The sequence below is a fragment of the Apium graveolens genome, unplaced genomic scaffold (assembly GCF_009905375.1).
Source record: "Apium graveolens cultivar Ventura unplaced genomic scaffold, ASM990537v1 ctg1240, whole genome shotgun sequence".
In the NCBI taxonomy this organism is placed as follows: Eukaryota; Viridiplantae; Streptophyta; class Magnoliopsida; order Apiales; family Apiaceae; genus Apium; species Apium graveolens.
The window spans coordinates 10,838-31,093 of NW_027417138.1; the positions used below are offsets into that span (position 1 = coordinate 10,838).

The 20,256-nt window shown below is 34.4% G+C and overlaps 2 protein-coding genes across 2 annotated transcripts; both read left to right on the forward strand.

Annotated features, from left to right (window-relative positions):
• Positions 1-740: 740 nt before the first annotated feature.
• Positions 741-5,680, forward strand: LOC141699737 (cleavage and polyadenylation specificity factor subunit 3-I). Its single transcript, XM_074503583.1, has 6 exons — positions 741-843; positions 974-1,155; positions 1,293-1,390; positions 2,936-2,981; positions 3,085-3,234; positions 3,907-5,680. The coding sequence occupies exons 2-6, from the start codon at positions 1,003-1,005 to the stop codon at positions 5,545-5,547; spliced, it is 2,088 nt and encodes a 695-aa protein (XP_074359684.1). The 5' UTR covers positions 741-843; positions 974-1,002; the 3' UTR covers positions 5,548-5,680.
• A 1,101-nt stretch (positions 5,681-6,781) lies between these two features.
• On the forward strand, positions 6,782-9,293 carry LOC141699738 (uncharacterized). The gene is made up of 2 exons (XM_074503584.1): positions 6,782-7,010; positions 7,999-9,293. The coding sequence occupies exons 1-2, from the start codon at positions 6,956-6,958 to the stop codon at positions 9,120-9,122; spliced, it is 1,179 nt and encodes a 392-aa protein (XP_074359685.1). The 5' UTR covers positions 6,782-6,955; the 3' UTR covers positions 9,123-9,293.
• Positions 9,294-20,256: the final 10,963 nt, after the last annotated feature.

The following is a 20,256-nucleotide window of genomic DNA, read 5'->3' on the forward strand; positions in this document are numbered from 1 at the left end:
CATATAAATTATAATTATTTTGGACCATGTTTAACCAAAGGAACTTCCTTTTGTTATAGTTTGTTTCCTTCTGGAATTTATATAGCCTTTTAGTTATTTTTTATCTTTATAAATATATATTTATAAGAAATAAAAATAATCATAATTATGTAATTAATGTCGCATTAATTAGATCTAATTTGGTCTGAAAGAGAAACCTAATTAATGAGGTCCAAAAATCCTATATATTTTGCTAATTGTTTTTACTTACATTTAAAAATCTAGTACATTTTATTGTTATGATCATTTAAGACTAATTATTTTCACTTGTATATGGTTTACGGACTGTATCTTAGAAAGGAAACAATTGACTTTATGGTTTTTTCTTTTGGATCATTAAAGATTTATTGTCTAAACATTCAGAGATATATTTATATGTGTTTCAGTTAGATAATAAATTTTCTTAAAAGAAAAAAAAGTCCCGGTACGGATATTGATCTCGATACAATACATCTACGTGTATGTAGACCTGACAAGGAAAAAATAACACTACAATATATATTTTTTATTAATTGTTCAAAATAATATTATAGAAGCTAATTAAAAAACTAATTAAAAAAATTGCAAACATTTTATTAAAATTGAAGAAAAGGTCAACTTTAGATATTTTTAAAAATATACTCAAGGCCCGACTATGTTAATTTTTTAGTAATTTTTTCTTTAAAATTACGTCTTCACAAAAAATAAAAATAAAAATCGGACCCGGATCATTAGATCACACAAAACAAGGAGAGCGGGCAAAATTAAACCTCTAAAAGAAATTAGGGTTTCAACACTGTTTCTAACTTGTCCCTAAAATCAAAGGTAATTTTCTCTCAACCCCTTTATTCTCCACATTGCATTACACGTACATCCATATGTATCTATATGTGTCCTTGTTGCGAGTTTAGAAGCTAATTGTGGGTATTTTCTTGCAAATTCTTGAATTTGTTAGTGAACAAGAAAGGGGGCTTTAAAGTAGAAATGGCTTCAACTGTACAGCCCACATCATCTTTAAAGAGGAGAGATTCAATGCCAACAAGAGAAAGTGATCAGCTCACTATAACCCCTTTAGGTGCTGGTAGTGAAGTGGGTCGTTCTTGTGTTTACATGACTTTTAAAGGCAAAACTGTTCTGGTATGATTTTTAGTTTCTTTTTTCTTTTGTAAAGTTTGAGTCTTTCTTGATTTTGGGAGTGGGGTTTCGAGTATAATGTGTGTATTTTTTGTGGGTCTTTTTGTAATTGAGTTTTTGGGTTTTTGATATGTTTGTAGTTTGATTGTGGGATTCATCCTGCTTATTCGGGAATGGCGGCATTGCCGTACTTTGATGAGATTGATCCTTCCAAAATTGACGTTCTTCTTATTACTCAGTAAGTTCTTTTCGGTTCTTGCTTGCTTGTTTGTGCAGACTTTGAACAAAAATGGAGTAGGGTTAACCTTGATTTTGAGTGAATGGTGTTATTTGTGATGGATTGTGATATATTTGTGAACTTGGGAATGCTATAGACTCTGTGAAGGTTGTTTGGGGTGATGTGTAATGTTTTTTTTATTTAATGTTGGTTGAGAAGACTTGTAGTTCTATTACTAGGTAGATTTTGTAAAGGTTCTTTTCTGCCTACTTCTAACTATTAGACATTTCCAACCTATAACACTAAGGGCCCGTTCGAGATTTCTTGAAAATGCAACTTATGACTTAAAGTTGAAAATTGTCGTATGAGTGATATGAACATTGTAACTTATAAGTTATTTAAGTGTTTTGATAATTTTACTTATAAGTTGGTGATGTGTTTGTTAAATCATAATTTTTAAGTTATAATTTATCTATAAAACATAAAATTTTAATTTAATAGTTCATTACATAAAATTTAAAATTAAAATAGGAATATTGAATTACAAATTGCTAAAAACAAAAAATTAAAATCATTTCTAAATTAAAGACTATTTCGCAAGTTTTGTATGGGCTGAATTCTAGAACTTAAGATCGAGTCAAAATAATAAATTAAACATCTTAAAATTTAATAAAGTTCATATTTTAAAAATAAATGCATTTTTACAATAAGAAAAAAGAAAAAAAAATCCAGCATCGCACATATCCACCATGTATAAATGAAAGCGACGAAAACATTTGTAAGTTTGATAGTTTTTTTTCCTTTGAAAACCGTAAGTCTGATAGTTAATATTAAACACAACCAGAATGAAAGGAAGAAAGTTGAGCTCTGTGTACATTCAACTTACTGATAAAAAGAAGCAAAAATGACCAGCCAACTTAATTACTCAAACAGACACCAGAAGTTGGAAACCTCACATTTGCCAAATAGACTGCCTAGTATGAATATCCAAACAGCCACTAAATTAGTGCAACTTTTACACTATTTTAGTGCCAAAATTACATAATTCACAAAATCAACTCCAACCCATTTACACTAAATGTCTAACAAAAGACGTAATATTCTCACCTTTTCAAAGGTAAGAAACTTGTTTGGATATAATAGGAGACGATGGAAATCAATTTGTTTTTGTTAACAAAGACAAGGGCATAGTAGGAAATATGAAAGATGCCAAATTGGTGTAAAAATTACACCAAATGTTCTTTTGACACCAAATTTGGTGTTGCACTATTCATTTGGTGTAACTTTAACACTATTATAATATTGGGTTGGAGTTGGTCAGTGTTCTGCTCTTTCACACTGAATTACACACTGGAAAGCATACAGATTTGACATACTAGTGTTACATTACAATTTACATTTGTACGACTACATGTTTTTGAAACTAACTGACTTCATCCGAGCTGAATATAGTATGCTAGATGAACTATTGTCCGAAGCTGCCTGTTTAACGGACTATATTATGAGCTGTTATCACTTTTTTGTAATTAACATTCTGTGTTTGTAGCTAATTTGTTATGTATGCAGTTTTCACTTGGATCATGCTGCATCTCTTCCATACTTTCTGGAGAAGGTTTGTTCTTCTGAGAACAATATTTCCTTTTCTAGAGTATATTCGTGCAATTTTTTGCAGATAATTATGTTTATATGTTCTGATTTAATATAAAAAAATTCAGACCACCTTTAAAGGGCGGGTTTTTATGACTCATGCAACAAAGGCTATCTACAAGCTGCTTTTAACAGATTATGTGAAAGTGAGCAAGGTTTCTGTTGAGGACATGTTATTTGATGAACAAGACATTCTTCGTTCAATGGATAAAATTGAGGTATGCACATTTTTCATTGTAAAATAGTTACGTCTATTCTTTAAATCTATATGCACAAGGGTGTGCATGGTGCGGTTTCTAGCATTAACCGTCACCAAACGGATAGGGTTCAGTTAATTGCTATGAAAGTCACCAAACTGTTCAAAACGGGTTTTTCGGTTTTGGTTAACCAATTATCGGTTTTTGTTTTTATTAGGTTGTTTTACTATTTTTTTACTTGTACTAATCTTTGGTTGGCAATGTATTGGATAAATAAGTAACATCAAGGTCAATAATTAGATTACATTAAACACCGTAGAATGGTCACTTTCAAATTTGTGAAATAAAATAAATTTATTCCATAAACTAAATTAAACACCGAAGAATGGAATGGATGAAACTAAAAGGAAACTAAAGGAGGTTCGAGGGAAATTCTTAGAAAAAAATAAGTGATTGCAATTATTTTACGATAACAATTGTGAAGGTAATGGGCGGGATAGGGAATGTAGCATTCTCTATCAAATTGGAGGGTTTGAGTTATAGTTTAGGTTGTTAGGAATGAAAGTTTTGAACATTTATTCATTTATACTTCAATTCTCATTCCATTCCCTCCCATTTCATTCATTCAACCAAACACAACATACATCACATGTAAGTTGTAACATATCTATTTATAATGTTCCTATTTATCAGGTTATCGACTTCCATCAGACATTAGAAGTAAATGGTATTCGCTTCTGGTGTTATACTGCTGGCCACGTCCTTGGTGCTGCTATGTTCATGGTTGACATTGCTGGTGTCAGAGTTCTCTATACTGGAGACTTTTCACGCGAAGAAGATAGGCATCTTCGTGCGGCTGAGCTGCCACAGTTCTCCCCTGACATCTGTATTATTGAATCTACATATGGTGTACAACTCCAGCAGTCAAGAAGCGTACGTGAGAAGCGGTTCACTGATGTGATTCACTCTACTGTTGCGCAAGGGGGGCGTGTCCTGATTCCTGCTTTTGCTCTTGGCCGTGCCCAAGAACTGCTACTGATACTTGATGAATATTGGGCAAACCATCCTGAGCTCCATAATATTCCCATATATTATGCTTCTCCACTAGCAAAAAGGTGCATGGCTGTTTATCAAACTTACATCAATTCTATGAATGAAAGAATCCGCAACCAATTTGCCACTTCAAATCCTTTTATGTTTAAACACATATCACCATTAAAAAGCATCGATAACTTTGACGATGTAGGTCCATCAGTTGTGATGGCAAGTCCGGGTGGGCTTCAGAGTGGGTTGTCTAGACAACTATTTGACAAGTGGTGTGGTGACAAGAAAAATTCGTGTCTTATCCCTGGTTATGTAGTAGAAGGGACACTAGCAAAAACCATTATCAATGAACCCAAGGAAGTCCAACTCATGAATGGTTTGACTGCTCCTCTGAACATGCAAGTCCATTACATATCATTTTCGGCTCATGCAGATTATGCCCAAACAAGTACATTCTTGAAAGAGCTCATGCCTCCAAACATAATTCTCGTTCATGGAGAAGCTAACGAGATGGGCAGGCTCAAGCAAAAGTTAATATCCTTATTTGCTGACCGCAACACCAAAATCATGTCCCCCAAGAACTGCCAGTCTGTTGAAATGCATTTCAACTCGGAGAAAATGGCAAAAACTATAGGAAAGTTGGCTGAAAAGACCCCAGAAGTTGGAGAAGCTGTTAGTGGCTTATTGGTTAAGAAAGGATTTTCTTACCAAATCATGGCCAGTGAGGATTTGCATGTTTTCTCCCAGCTGTCTACAGCTAACGTCATGCAAAGAATTAGCATTCCTTACACAGGCGCCTTTGGTGTGATTAAGCACCGGCTCAAACAGATATATGAGAGTGTTGAATCTTCTACAGACGACGAATCTGGGGTTCCAACTTTGCGTGTGCACGATAAGGTGACTGTGAAGCAAGAGTCTGAAAAACACGTCTCGCTGCACTGGAGTGCAGACCCTATAAGTGATATGGTATCAGATTCGGTTGTGGCGCTGGTATTAAACGCCAGCAGGGAGATGCCCAAGGTGGTGGTTGAGTCAGAACCCGTAAAAGATGAAGTAGAAGATGAGAAGAAAGCTGAGAAAATCATAAACGCCATCCTTGTTTCTCTGTTTGGCGATGTTAAGTTGGGAGAGAATGGGAAGCTGGTGATTACAGTAGATGGGAACGTGGCACATCTTGATAAACAGAGCGGTGATGTTGAAAGCGAAAATGCAGGTCTAAAGGAACGTGTAAGGATGGCATTTCAACGGATTCAGACTGCTGTAAAACCAATCCCCTTGTCGGCATCTTAATTCTGATCACCAGACTCTTTGATATAATGTTCTCCTTTCCTGACTAGAGGTGTTTGTACTTGTATTTTGTTCAGATGTATGGATTAAACCAAAAACGGCAATTCCCAAATCAAAGCATCTTTGTATTCGCTTATTTGACACAGTAGTTCTTTTTTCATAGAATCCTATTGTTTTGTCTATGCGTCGGAGCACTTAAACTACTACGTGCTATACTCTCAACGCTGCTTATCACGCCGTCTGTCAGGCTAGGGGCTAAAAAGTCATGTTAGTGCTGCAACAACTACCAATTCTTCTTCTACATCTTATAAATCAAAAGGAACCACCAGAATCGTAATAAAACTGAGACGAGATAAACGACTCATTCAACCAATTTTTGGAGCTATCTTCTTATATTCGCAGTCGAGAGTAGTTCTACTCAAATGTTTGCATGTATATTATCTTGCCTATAATTTAATTTTGACGTTCCAAATATACAAATTTCTTTAAAGTAAATACTTGATAGTAAAGTTAACGGTAAATATTAAACAAGTCGAATACTTGATTACGAACACGTTGAGTCAAGATGAAATACAATCTCAAACCCAATTGTATAATAAATATATAAATTAATTAATCATTCTATAATTTCATAAAATTATTAGTTAAAAGTTGATTTATTTATTGTTTAAATGTGGGTAACTGTAGGAAAATAGTAATATGATAAGTTTAATGTTTAAAACAATATTAAGATAATAATATAAATTTAAAAGAAATTTTAGGATTTGAATAGATTACACGTGAAGATATTGTAAAGATCATTTTGACTTGAATAAGAAGTTTAAGAGAATAATAATATGATAATTTGATTAAAAATAAATTTAAGTGAATATTAAAATGGTAATGAATATAAGATTTTTTATATTTATTAATTCAAAAATTTGATAAATTAAAATTGTAATTTTGAGTTGAAGAGAAATTTTACGAAAATATTAATATATACTTTGACTTGAAACGAAATTTTAGGAAAAATCTTTAGATAATAATTGATATTTTTTATTTATTAATTTTTAAAAAGTTAAATTATTTATGAAGTCCACATGAGATGCGTCTCCCCACCGTATAAATGATTGATGATGATTTTCCTGAGCCAAAAATTAAATAAAAAATAGTTAATATTAAATATTTAATGAAAATAGTAATAAAAGATAAATATTAAATATTAGTAGTGTTTTCATCATAATAGTAACGTTTTACATTTTTCGTCACCACTTTTAGGGCCTTGTTTTTCTTGATCCACCCTCACGCAAAAAGTCCATCTTCTACCTATACATACATGTTCTTTGCGTTCTCATATATCATTTTTACATTTATATAATATATACTGCATACCCCTTTTTAATTCTTGGTCAAATTTCAAAGGCCTTTAATCATGCTTGGCTTTGTTGCTGATCAATTTGCTGCTTCTTCTCCTGCTCCTAAACCAAGTAATCTTCTATTTTATTTCTGGGTTTTTTTATTTTATTGTGATTTGTTTATTGTAGAATTATTATTATTATTATTATTATTTGTATTTTGGTTAATTCAAGATTCTTGTTCATCATTTGTAGTAAAGTTTCTGTCTTTTTTGATTTGGTAAAGTTTTTAGGTTATTTAGATTGTGAATTGTTTTATGAGTTTGATTGGTTGATGTATGTATATGTGTTAATAACCAATTTGCAATTGTGGGATTTGTTTATAGTACTGATTTTTTGTTAATCTGTGAATACAAGAGGTATGTGTAAAGCTTGTAGTTTGTTTGAAATTTTTTGATTAATTTTATCATGATTAGTGTTGGTATTAATTGTAATGATGATTATAAGTGGAAGTAGGGAAGGTAGGGAGAATATGGTGTTTGGTGTGTTAAAAATTGAATCTTTGGCTTATGTATGTGATGCAATGAATTGTCACCTGTGTGCTATTATGTGAACCCGTTGAAGTATTTTTTGTGTACATATAGACGTGCTTGGTATTTGTTGAAATGCAATTATATGGTTCGTGGGGGATTTAACATTAATTATGGTGGAACGGCAGAACTAGAGATAATTTTGGTTTTTTTTTGGTAAATAATATTGCTTTGCTAGTTTCTCTCTGTATGATACTTTACTCGAGTTTGATTGTCATTTTGTATTCTGTTCAGGAAGCTCCTTTTTTCTATTGAGTTTTTTAGGTAATAACTATGTGGCAACTTGAACAAATATTGTAAAATCGGATAGCTTCTTTTTGCATTCTTCATAGATACCCTTTCCCTGTTTCATGAAAAGTTCTAATCTTGTAATTTGTCTCATATGCATAAGGTTCTTAATTTTTCTATAGGCTCTGCAGTGGTTTTCGTCATAGAGTATCTATGATTTAGCAGTCATGGTCTTATAGGCAAAATTCAGTATATGAAGGATATGAAGTGACTTAATATTCCTTTTTCATTTCCTCTTTCAGGAATGAGGAGAGCAAGATCATATAATGTTTCCAGTCAAGGGCAGGATGGGTGGACTATCCGAAAGACCCTCACTTTATCTGATGTCGATATCACCCATCCATTTCTCACCTTACCTCGTCAACCAGTTGAAAACCATATACTTGTGCATTTGACACAGCTAGAGCGGAATCAACTAAATAATAGAGAGCAGGTAACTGTAAATGCTCGAGATGAGGATACAGGGGAGACTCATGTCATGAAGTTGAAGTGGCGTGGGAGTTATTATAACCTTATTGGAAAATGGGGAAAACTTGTTCGAGCTAAGGGACTTGATGCTGGAAGAGAAATAAAACTGCGCTGGTTTAATGGATGCCTACATTTCTCAGTTCCAAACGAGCAGGTTCCGACAGCAATACCGATACAGATGATTGCGCCACCAATACATCGAGAACAATGGCCTATTAGAAAGGTTTTAACACTGTCTGATGTAGATACCAATCATCCATTCTTACCATTGGCGCGGCGATCGGTCGAAGATCATATTCTTATTCATTGGACTCAGCAGCAAAGAGAACTCTTAAGAAATGAAGAACAAGTTAATGTAAATGCTCTAGACGTTGATAGTGGTGATATGTATGTGATGAAATTGAGGTGGCGTGGAAATTATTATAATCTTATTGGGAAGTGGGGGAAAATCATTCGACGAAAGGGACTTGGTGTAGGAAAGGAGATAAAAATATGTTGGGGTAATGGATGCTTAAACTTCTCAGTTCCCTATGAACGAAATGTTGTAGTTCTACCAGGACAGGAACAATGGCCTATCAAGAAGGCACTAACTTTATCTGATGTCGATACCAATCATCCATTTCTCACTTTGCCAGGAAAAGCAGTTGAAGATCATATTTTGTATTACTTGACACTTCAAGCCCGCGAGCAACTGAGAATCGAACGTCAGATCAATATTAATGCTCGTGATGATGACACAGGTGATCTATATATTATGAAGCTGAAATGGCGTGGGAGTTATTATAATCTTATTGGTAAATGGGGTCAGATTATTAGAGGGAAAAGACTTCAGGTCGGGAGAGAGATAAGAGTACGCTGGGATAACGGGTGCCTAATTTTCTCAGTTCCAGAATCATAGCTGCATTCATGGTGTATAGGTAGGATGTTCTTTATGTGCTTTCAACATGTGTATCAGTTAAATATATTATTTACTTTTTAGATGTTGAATGTTATATACATGTATGTGCATGAAGGATTTATAATTTTGAACCGAAATGTCTCTATAGAATCTGTCCAACTTCCCCGTGCTTTTACTGACTTGTATTAGTAAGTAGTTTGCTTGTTATTCTTTCTTATTAGTGCACTTGGAAAGAAACATGTAATATACGAGAAACTCTCTGCTGAAATCTCCTTGCTGGTACTGACTTAGATTAGTAAGTGGTTTGCTTGTTTTTCTTACTTAAGTGCACTTGGCAAGAAACATGTATTATACGAGAAACGCTTTGCTGAAGAAGTCCTGGAAGAGAAGATGCTACGGGCCTCTGATTTTAATTCGTTCATTCGGAAAGTTGTTATAGCAAACTCTAGCTTGCTTTTTCTTTTTTAGATATTTAACTATGTTAATACATTTAATATGTGGATTTTATTTTTGAAAATAAGATGTGATGAAACTCAATTAAGTATGATTTATTGTGCCTGCCCTTTCTTCATCCAAATCCCATTAGGTAGTAAAAGTCACATGACAGCAAAACTAGACTTTCTTGTTGAGAACATAGTAAGGTATTTCAAAACTAGATTTTTTGTGTATAAATGAATATTATTTGTTTATCTTTTCTTACAAAAATTAGAAGGCACTTAGTAAACTATTATACATTCTTTGTTGAATATGATTTTTGTGCGCTTAGTGTTCTCATGGCCATATTTACCTCCATGTTTTGTGTTGGTGATTGAACTTGAACTCATGCAAATTTGACTTGATGCTGGTTTTGGATATCTCTTTTTTTTCTTTCAACCGCACTTGGCCGAAATCCAACAGTGTTCACGTAACTTCGACTCCTGATACAGCCTGCATGTTCCTAGATCAAGTTTTACATTTTTTTACCAGTCACTCAATTACTTTTCCGCAATTTTACTACTCAAAACTGTGTCCTAAAACTGCTGGTGACACACACACACATAACTGGTGGTTTTATTGTAAATTTGTTTTGTTTTAAACCATATAAGGCATGAGCAACTGTTGAGAGAGGGCTTTACTTTAGTCATTTAATTGATTAGTTCTGTGAAGTATTTTGATATTTTTAGGTGACATTGATATGGTTTCTGCATTGTTGTGAAAAAAATATTATTTAAGATTTAGAATTTTCAGGGCATAGTGTCATACGAAGCTGGGAATAAATATAACTTTAACTTTAGCTCTCCAAATTCTACTATGTAGCTCCTCACCCTCCTCTCGGTAAAGTATGTAGGGCTACATTAACTCACAAAAGATTAGGTCAAAATCCAGCTCCCAAACCCGAGAACAAACTTATTCAGCTACAGTTAAAGGGACACTGAAGCACTGTAGTTGAAGTATTGTGTTAAGTTAAAAGCCTAGTACTGCTGATACGTCATTTACCCCCATTGAAGTCTATTTAGATCATATTGAATAAACACTTTCTTATTAAGATAAATGATATTATTATGTCCTCTAAAAAAATAACATACTCGGTATAAAATCCCTAGCATATTAACAAGAGATTGAGGGTTCAACCTCAGTGGACACCGGAGATAGGATGTGAGAGTATTTAAATTTCTGTAATTTCCCTCAGCAAAAAAAATAAAAAAATAAAAGAGAGCGAGTGGAAAATGGAACTGAAGATTGAAATGGTCATATTCGTTGTTTATTTCTATTGTTTCATTGATATATTTGGTTTATATAGATAGATATTTGGTTCACTTTTGTCATATAGGCCCCCCATACTTTTACCTCTGGTTTATGCACCACTTAAAGATTGGGCTATTCATTATTGATGTTGGAAATGCAAGTTGATACCTTTAGTCAGTTTTTGCTTCTTGCTTTCCAGATACAATATCTGGTATTTGGCAATTGTATAGAAGTGGTCCTTTTCTTTGCTTATTTTGTGATGGTTGATATCATGGGTCCACTTCTATTATCTTTCATTTCTTTTATATGGCTCCCAAAGTTTCAAGTCTGGTTATGTGCCACTAAAGATTGGACATGTCATTTAAGTTGGAATTGCAAATTGCTCTTGTTTTCCATTTTTAAATACAATTTATATGTGCACAAGCCAGATTATGATTGCCAATAGGTATGTACCGTGTTATAAGCAAGTTTAGGGAAGGATAGCTGAGATGCGGAACCTAAACTTTGTTATCTGCATTTGAACCAAATGAATTTACATTGATATTTCTTATATTATTTGTAATAGTTTCTTAAAATAAAGCATACCCCGCTTGACTATTTTTGGCGGGGAAATGTTGTATTTTTAGAAAATATATAGTAAGGAAGTTATTTTGTATTTTTGGTTGCCTGATCATTTCTAGAGCATTTTGAAATGAACTTCCCATATGGGTAATGATAGTACATGGTGTGACTGAGTTGTATTGAAAGGGTTGTGCCAGATTGTTGGTTGTTACTTTTTAGGATGGAGACTACTTCAGTAGACTAGTGGTAGCTGAGGTTACGAATGCAGCGAATGTGATCTGGCCTTATCGAAAAGCAGAAAAGCTGAGGTTTAAAGAAATGCCGAGTGATTGTAAATTGTAAATAAGCATAAGAGCAGATACACACTTTGTTTGCATCGAAAATACTCTTATCCTTGTATTCTTCTCAATACATGTCTTTACCGGTTGGACAGAACTTTGCTCAACATTAACATATTTACAGTAATCCATCAATACAAGTTTGTAGATAATTTGTCCTCATTTTCACATATATTTCATCTTTTTGTCATCATGCATCGTGATTTATGTTTTAATTTTACGTTCAAAGATGGAATACAAATATTTCCAAGTTTTATCATCGTGAATCATCCTCTTAATTTGTAGAATCAATGACATCAGCCTAATAGTCACTTCGCATGTTAGATGGACGATTGTTCACGATTTCCGAGTAATCTTGAATGCAACTTCATAGTGTATGGCTTTCTATACGTATTTGTTTATGATGCTAATACGTATATTTAGTCCATTGTATATGGCTCCATAAATGTATTTGGAATATAAATATATGGACGTACAATTTATGCCTGCGGAAGGTCTTATAATCATTGTAATTTTCATTTTAAAAAATACCAAAAATCTTATACACCAAACAAACGCGTCCTTACTAATTGTATCAAATTATAAAGGAAAGAATTATCAAATAGGTTATTTATTGCCTTCAAATGTATTAAATTATCAAATAGGTTATTTATTGCCTTCAAATGTATTAAGTGAGTCACTCATCACAAAACTGATTCAAATGAGTCAATTATTTAAAAATTTGTATAAAAATATCACTTTATGATTAGTCAAAATTCTTAAAAATATTATATATTGAGTTTCACACATTTTTTATGAATAATCTTACATCCAACTCAAAGGTTCCGAGTTATATTATTTTAGATAATATTCTTAGATTTTTAAAATTTTAGCAATTATTTATTTTTAATTTTTTTATTATTTTATTTGATTTAAACAATAGTATTCTGATTTGAGACATTTGAACACACACGTTTGAACACGACCTCCTTATGATTAAACCTAGGGGACCGGTATCTGGCAAACACGGTTGTGCAACAAACGGCTTCTGCACCGTTGGATGGTTGATCCAGCGGTTGATATTTAAAAATATATACAAGGTACCGCTGAAATTCTTCGCGTTACGATGAAATTATTAAAATACCCTCACTCCACGGACCACAGATAATTTCAGCGGCTGGGGTCGTTTTTTCTTTACCAAATACCTAGCAAACCACACTGTTAGGTATGAATACAACACAAAGGGGGTGAATGTGTTTTGGCTTCAATGTTTGATTTTCTATCAACTTAGGCTTTAGCAGTTGGTTGTTGTTAATGATTTAGTAGAATGGATGTTAAACATAAATAGCTGTGCAAATATGTAAAACAAAGATCTTCAAAACTCACTTAATTTTATATTAAAAATCAAGCAGTGTTTTGCTACAAAATCTCTAAGTTCTTGATTTAGAACTTAGCTTCTTTCTTGAGAGAGAACACACACTTTTTTTTAATTTGATTGTTCTTCTTAACTTAACTAGAGGACCAGTGTTAACTTTATAACTCAGTTAACTGCAGGTTTACACAGTGGATAATAAACATGCTATTAGCTTTTCTAAACTATCACTTGTCATTTCTATTTATAGAAAAACAAATCTTCCATTTCTGGCTTAGCATATCTTTAGCATCCCGTGCATCCCGTGATTACTTTAATCTTCTCTGTCCGTTAATCTTTGTCGTTGATCTTGCACATCTCTCAAGCTGCTTTTTGTAGACTTGTCAATCCAGCTGTGTGAATTGTTTGTTGATTTGCAACCTTGGATATTGAACTGTTCTGCAATTCTGTACTTAGAGAAATTTCTTCACTTCGAGATCTCCAGTTAAGCTGTAGAGAACTCGACATCTCGATAGGCATGTTGGCTTGTCGATATCTCTGAAACTTCATTGTTGCCTAAACTTATCGACAACTCTGAGTTCTCTAGTGAATTTTGGTTTATCGATAACTCAGAGTTTTCTAAAGGACTTTGACTTATCGATAACTCAGAGTTCTCTAATGAATGTATACTTGTCGATATCTCTGAGTTCTCGACAGACAATTCCTGAGTTCTTTACACCCGGTGGATGTTGCTTATCCGTCGAGTAGTGATGGTTTATCCGTCGAGTAGACATTCCTCATCCGTCGAGTAGATATTGCTCATCCGTCGGGTAGATGTTACTCATCCGTCGGTACTCTCTGGAGTTTAAATGACTTCTCGATAAGTCATTCTGGAGTTCTCGAATGATTTCTCTATAACACTAATTCTGTGACTTGTAGAGATCTTGACTTAGAATGTTTTACACCAAACAGATTTATTCAACTCCAAGCTTCTTCATAATTCTTCTGAGGCATGATCTTCTTGATCTTCTTCCAGATAGAATTCTTAGGCTTGACACTGTTTAGAGAAAAATGCTCCAGTCTGCTCCATTTACATTCTACAGACATTAAGTGTTACAAGTATGAATTACAGATTAAGGTTATAATACAACTAATCTTAGGGTTGTCAGTATGACTTAGTCTTGTTATGATACAGGCATGTCTTGTACAACAATCTCCCCCAATTTGTGAGAAGATTGCTTATCACAAATTCATGCCTGTTAACAAGACTAACCCCAAGTTAAAGAATGAAAATAAAATGATACAAAAGCTGATACAACACTTGTACATTGGACAGTTTACAATAATTAAGTAAAGATTGAGCTGTCTGATTCTTTCTCAATTATGTTCTTAATTTGCACAAGTATTTCCAATTCTTCTAGGATGGGGGTGTCAGCTAGAGCCTCTATTAGTTTCAGCAAATCTGACTTAGGATAACTAGCTAACATCCCTATCCTGTAACTTGACAAAGAACCAGCTTTTATATTCAGAAATTTCCATCCTTTGATATTCTGCTCTTGCTTGATGTTGATGATATTATTACCTCCAGTAATCTTTGACATTCTTCTGAGGCATAATTCTTTGACATCATCTGTTATATATTATGATCTCCCCCAACTTGTTCATTATGAAATTATGCACAAGTTCTGATTGCTGATGTCAAAACTTTAACTAAATGCATAAACCAAAACTAGTCTTCCCATCAGGTCTTCTTTTGTTGAGTTGCATTTAGATTTATTCAACATCCATTTAGATTTATTCAACATCCATTTAGATTTATTCGACATCCATTAGCTGTTTTGGTATTTAGATATATTCTCCCCCTTTTTGACATTATCTCCAGGAAGTAAACTCCAGCTAAATGCACATTGTTCAAGCTGTTGTTATTGTCCATTTGGAACACTGTCTGCAGCTTCAAGTTTCATTAAGATTCATGGTGATAAGTTTTAAACAATAGAAGTTTCACTTAGATCTGCAGAAAAATCTGTTAGAGATAAAAGTCCTAAGCTCTCTGTTCTTTTGAATAAGTGGTCTCACCAAATCTCACTGCACTAGACTCATGACTTTTGAGAGTCAGAGTTCCTTCACAAGGATTAATAAATCCATACATTCATCTACCTCTCATTTTGCCAGGAAGGATCCTGCCTCTCTTATTCTTTGTTTTTTTTTTCATTCAATCTTTTCTCTTATTCTCACATGAAAGGCTCAAATGTTGTTTGACCTACAGAAATAAGAGGTGGCTGAGAGGAGGTAATCTGTGATCATATGATTAGAGGAAAACCATATAGGGCTAATCATACTCATTTCACCAGAAAAATGAGTGCATAAGCATCTGTGACCGGGGTCACAGTTTGACTCACAGATTGCTCTGTGGTTGTGACAGTGTGTTGTCCTCCACTTGTAGTGAGAACCTCCATTGGAATTGGAGAGGATTTAACTGGGTCACTGTCATGTACACCAGCCTCAAACCTTTGTGCACCTTGCAGAGCACTGTCACATAAATGTGATAAGATTGCCCTTTTTATGACATTGTCATAGGCAATTGTTCTTCTAGCTTTGACTGCTGAGACAGCTTCTGCTAGAGTTATGAGGGGAGTTGTTCCTTCTTAAGGAACCTCCAATTAAATTGGAGAGGATTTAGATAGCTCCCCCTCAGGAGTACTACCCTCAAACCTATCAGTCTGTTAAGACTGTTTTGCACATGAAGGTGCATGAGAAACATTCATGAAATATTCTGTAAACTGATAAACTTTCATGTTTGGTGGATTCTTTTCTCAAACAACTGAATCAATCTGAAGGTCATCAAGACTTTGCTGTCCATTTATAAAACAGGTGGCTTTTGAGAGTCACCTGAGTGGGATTGTGTTTGAGTTTGTGTTTGTGTTGCTGTGTCTGGGTAAACCGCAGTTTGGTTTTGAAATGTTTTAGCTGCAGTTTAACACAAATACCTGTTGATTGAAACTTGAATCTCCTTGTTAGGAATATATGTGCATTAGTTTGATGATATGTTTAACAAAATACTTAAGTAGAAGTTTAGTGTTTGTAGCCTCAACGGATAAGACCACTTTGGCTATCCGTTGATGGTGCAGCTTTACTTAGAAATAAGTCTAGTGTTGTAGCACATTTCAGTCTCTGTATTTAAGATATAATTCTTAGAAGTTGAGAGAAAATATAAGTCATGTTGACTACTAGAAGATATGCAAATAGGAAGGTCAATTGTAAATATTTCATGCCTTGTAATTTTGTATAAATGAAGTGGTATCAACGGATGTCTTAAAAGACCTTCAACGGATGAGAAACAAAGCTTCAACGGATGTCTCTAAAGCTTCAACGGATAGAGCTTCAACTGCTAACACATCAACGAATAAAGCCATCAACGGATGAAGGCTTCAACGGATGTTCTGTTAAATAGCAGTTGATAAGTGGTAGTTGTAACAGCAGATAGAGGCACATGGGTTGACAAAGATAACTGAAATGTGGAAGCCTAATTTCAGGAACATCAGAAAAAGCAGCCGTTCTACTCTAGTACAAAGAGGCAATAGTCAACAAAGTACTTGAGTGATATGGAGAAGAAACAAGTGGAGAACTTATTTTATTATTGTATTTTTATCTTTGTCTTCACTTGTACACTTGGTGATATATAAACCAAGTAGCAGCTAGTAATTAGATAAGAATTTTTCCAGTGCTGTTTAGAAAAATCTTGAGAGAAAAATTATCTAGTTTGTACTAGGATGCAGCTGTGATCAACATCTTGAATCACAGATTTTCTGAAATACCATCTCTGGTGGAACAATAATCCACCAGAAAAGTTTTTAAGGTCTGTTGTGTTCTTTACATTAGTGCTTGAATATATATCTGTCTGTATTAGCTTAAAGCAATTCATACACTTGTTTATCTTGAACACAAAGCCTTTAAAACTACTCAAAACTTGAAAAAGTTTTGAGATTTACATTCAACCCCCCTTCTGTAAATCTCATTGTTAGTCCACTAGGAATAACAATTGGTATCAGAGCAAGCTCTTGACACACAAAGAGTTTAAAGGTCTTGGAAACTAACAAAGATGAGTAAGAAGGATATTGGAGTAAAAATCCCAGTTCTTGACAAAGACAGTTATCACCATTGGAAGGTGAAAATGCACCTTCATCTACTCTCCCAAGATGAAGGTTATGTAAACTGCATTGAGAATGGTCCTCACATTCCCCACAAAGTAGCCACAGTTGCTACGGCCATAATTGCTGTTGGTCAATCCATTCCAAAACCTAGAGCAGAATGGACAATGGAAGACACAGAAGAAGTCCACAAGGATAAGAAGGCTATGAACATTTTGTTTAATGGTCTTGACAAGGATATGTTTGATAATGTGATAAATTGCACAACTGCCAAAGAGGTTTGGGACACAGTTCAGCTGCTGTGTGAAGGTACAGAACAAGTAAAAGAAAACAAAATGCAGCTTCTCATTCAACAGTATGAGTATTTTCATTTTGAAGAAAATGAATCTTTAAATGACACATTCAATAGATTCCAAAAGCTGTTGAATGGACTGAAGCTGTATGGTAGAGTGTACCAGGTGAAGGATTCAAATCTTAAATTTTTAAGATCCTTGCCAAAGGAATGGAAACCCATGACTGTCTCCTTGAGAAACTCTCAAGATTATAAGGACTTCACTCTTGAAAGATTATATGGAATCTTGAAGACTTATGAACTAGAGCTGGAACAGGATGAGGTATTGGAGAAGGGAAGAAAGAAAGGAGGTTCAGTTGTCTTGGTAGCTGAAAACGAGAAAGAATGCAGACAAGAAACTGTGAGATCTACATCAAACTCCAAAGATGGCACAAGCAAATCAGAATCAAGCAAGGGTAAGGAGCAAGTTGCTGAAAATGAAGACAACTCCAGCCAAGATGACTCTGATGGTATTGATGAGCATCTTGCATTTCTGTCCAGGAGATTTGCAAATATGAAATTTAGGAAAAACACTAGAGCCACTAAACCTCATAAGAACATGATGGACAAATCCAAGTTCAAGTGTTTCAATTGTGGTATAAGTGGACACTTTGCAAGTGAGTGCAGAAAGCCAACTTCTGAAAAGAAGAAATTTGACCAAGTAGATTACAAAAAGAAATATTTTGATCTGCTCAAGCAAAAGGAGAGGGCTTTCATTACGCAAGAAAAAGACTGGGCAGCTGATGGAGAAGAAGAGCATGAAGATGTGGAATATGTCAACTTGGCTCTCATGGCTGATTCTGAGGAAAATGAAGTTAGTTCATCAAGCAACCAGGCAATCACTACTGATTTAACACAGCTTACTAAAGAAGAGTGCAATGATGCTTTTAATGACATGTCTACTGAATTGTATCATTTGCGTGTGTCTCTTAAATCTCTTGCTAAAGAAAATAGTAGGATTAAAGAGAACAATCTGTTTTTAAGTAATAGAAATGCTGTGTTAGAAGATAAGTTGATTGATCTAGAGAAAACTAAGCTACATTGTATATCTGTTGAAAATAAACTAGCTGAATCTGTTAAGAAAGTAGAAATACTTTCCAATCAATTAGAGAGAGAGCAAGAGGTGATTAAAGCCTGGAAGACATCTAGGGATGTTAGTGCTCAAATTTCCAAGGTCCAAGGAATTGAATCATTCTGTGAGACTGCCTGGGATAAAAACAAAAAGAAACTGGAATTAATTGATGGGCTGTCAACGGATGTGGAATCAACGGATGATGAAAGTTATCCGTTGAAGGAAGAAAAGGAGCATCCGTTGAAGGTTCCTCAATTAAAACAGGCAGATGTTTCTAAAAGTGAAAATCTAAAGAAACTCAACAAAAAGTTTGGTTCAACTTCCAAGAACTTTGTCAAAGAAGAAGCAATCACATCCAAAGATTTCAGTAAGGTGAATATAGGACACATGACCTTAGAACAGTTAAAGAATAGGCTCAAAGTGGTTGAGGATAAAAAGGAAACTAAAAGGAAATCTAATAGAAATGGGAAGGTAGGGGTTAACAAACATAACAATTACACACCTGATAAGTATGCTCCTAGAAAAAGCTGTGTGCATTGTAGTAGTGTTAATCATCTATCTGCTAATTGCAAATCTATTAAGAAAACTCCCATACCTGTACCCTCTTCCATGTCTAATATGTCTGCATCACCTCTGCATGCTATGCCTGTTATGTCTCAACAGAATCCTTATGCACATTTTGCAAACATGCCATATTTTAACAATCCTTATCTTGCTGCATTTAGTATGCCTCAAATGCCATACAATATGCCAATATGGAATAACATGCTTGCACAATCCATGCCTTATCAAATTCCAAATATGCTAAATGAGTCTGTGACTAACCCTACACCTCAACCAACTACATCTAAGATCAAGGTTGACTCAAAGTTACCTAAGTCTAAAGATGCAGGAGGAATGAAGTCTAGGAGAAAGGCTAACAAGAATGGACCCAAGGAAACTTGGGTACCAAAATCAACTTGATTGATTTTATGGTGTGCAGGGAAAAAGAAGAAATCTATGGTACTTGGACAGTGGCTGTTCAAGACACATGACATGAGATTTCTCCCTGCTCACTGAGTTTAAGGAGAGAGCTGGCCCTAGCATAACCTTTGGAGATGACAGCAAAGGGTTTACTATGGGATATGGCTTGATTTCAACAAGGAATGTCATCATTGATGAAGTTGCATTAGTTGATGGTCTCAAGCACAACTTACTGAGTATCAGTCAACTATGTGATAGAGGGAATACAATTTCCTTCAATTCAGAAGCCTGTGTTGTCACCAGCAAGAAAGACAACAAAGTGGTTCTAACTGGAGTTAGAAAAGGGAATGTGTACTTAGCTAACTTCAACTCTACAGATGCAGAATCTATTACTTGTCTCTTCAGCAAAGCGAGTCCAGTTGAAAGTTGGCTATGGCACAAGAAGCTATCCCATTTGAATTTCAAGACAATGAATGATCTAGTCAAAAAGGACTTAGTCAGAGGAATTCCTCTTGTTGAATTCTCAAGAGATGGTTTGTGTGATGCTTGTCAGAAAGGCAAACAAAGGAAAGCATCATTCAAAAAGAAGCTTGAAACAACAATTGATGAACCATTACAGCTGCTGCATATGGATTTGTTTGGACCAGTCAATGTATTGTCAATTGC

Coding starts and splice junctions, on each gene's coding strand:
- LOC141699738 (XM_074503584.1), top strand. CDS start 6,956: ATGCTTGGCTTTGTTGCTGATCAATTTGCTGCTTCTTCTCCTGCTCCT. Junction 7,011..7,998: donor TTCTCCTGCTCCTAAACCAA/GTAATCTTCTAT, acceptor TTCCTCTTTCAG/GAATGAGGAGAGCAAGATCA.
- LOC141699737 (XM_074503583.1), top strand. CDS start 1,003: ATGGCTTCAACTGTACAGCCCACATCATCTTTAAAGAGGAGAGATTCA. Junction 1,391..2,935: donor GACGTTCTTCTTATTACTCA/GTAAGTTCTTTT, acceptor TTATGTATGCAG/TTTTCACTTGGATCATGCTG. Junction 2,982..3,084: donor TTCCATACTTTCTGGAGAAG/GTTTGTTCTTCT, acceptor AAAAAAATTCAG/ACCACCTTTAAAGGGCGGGT.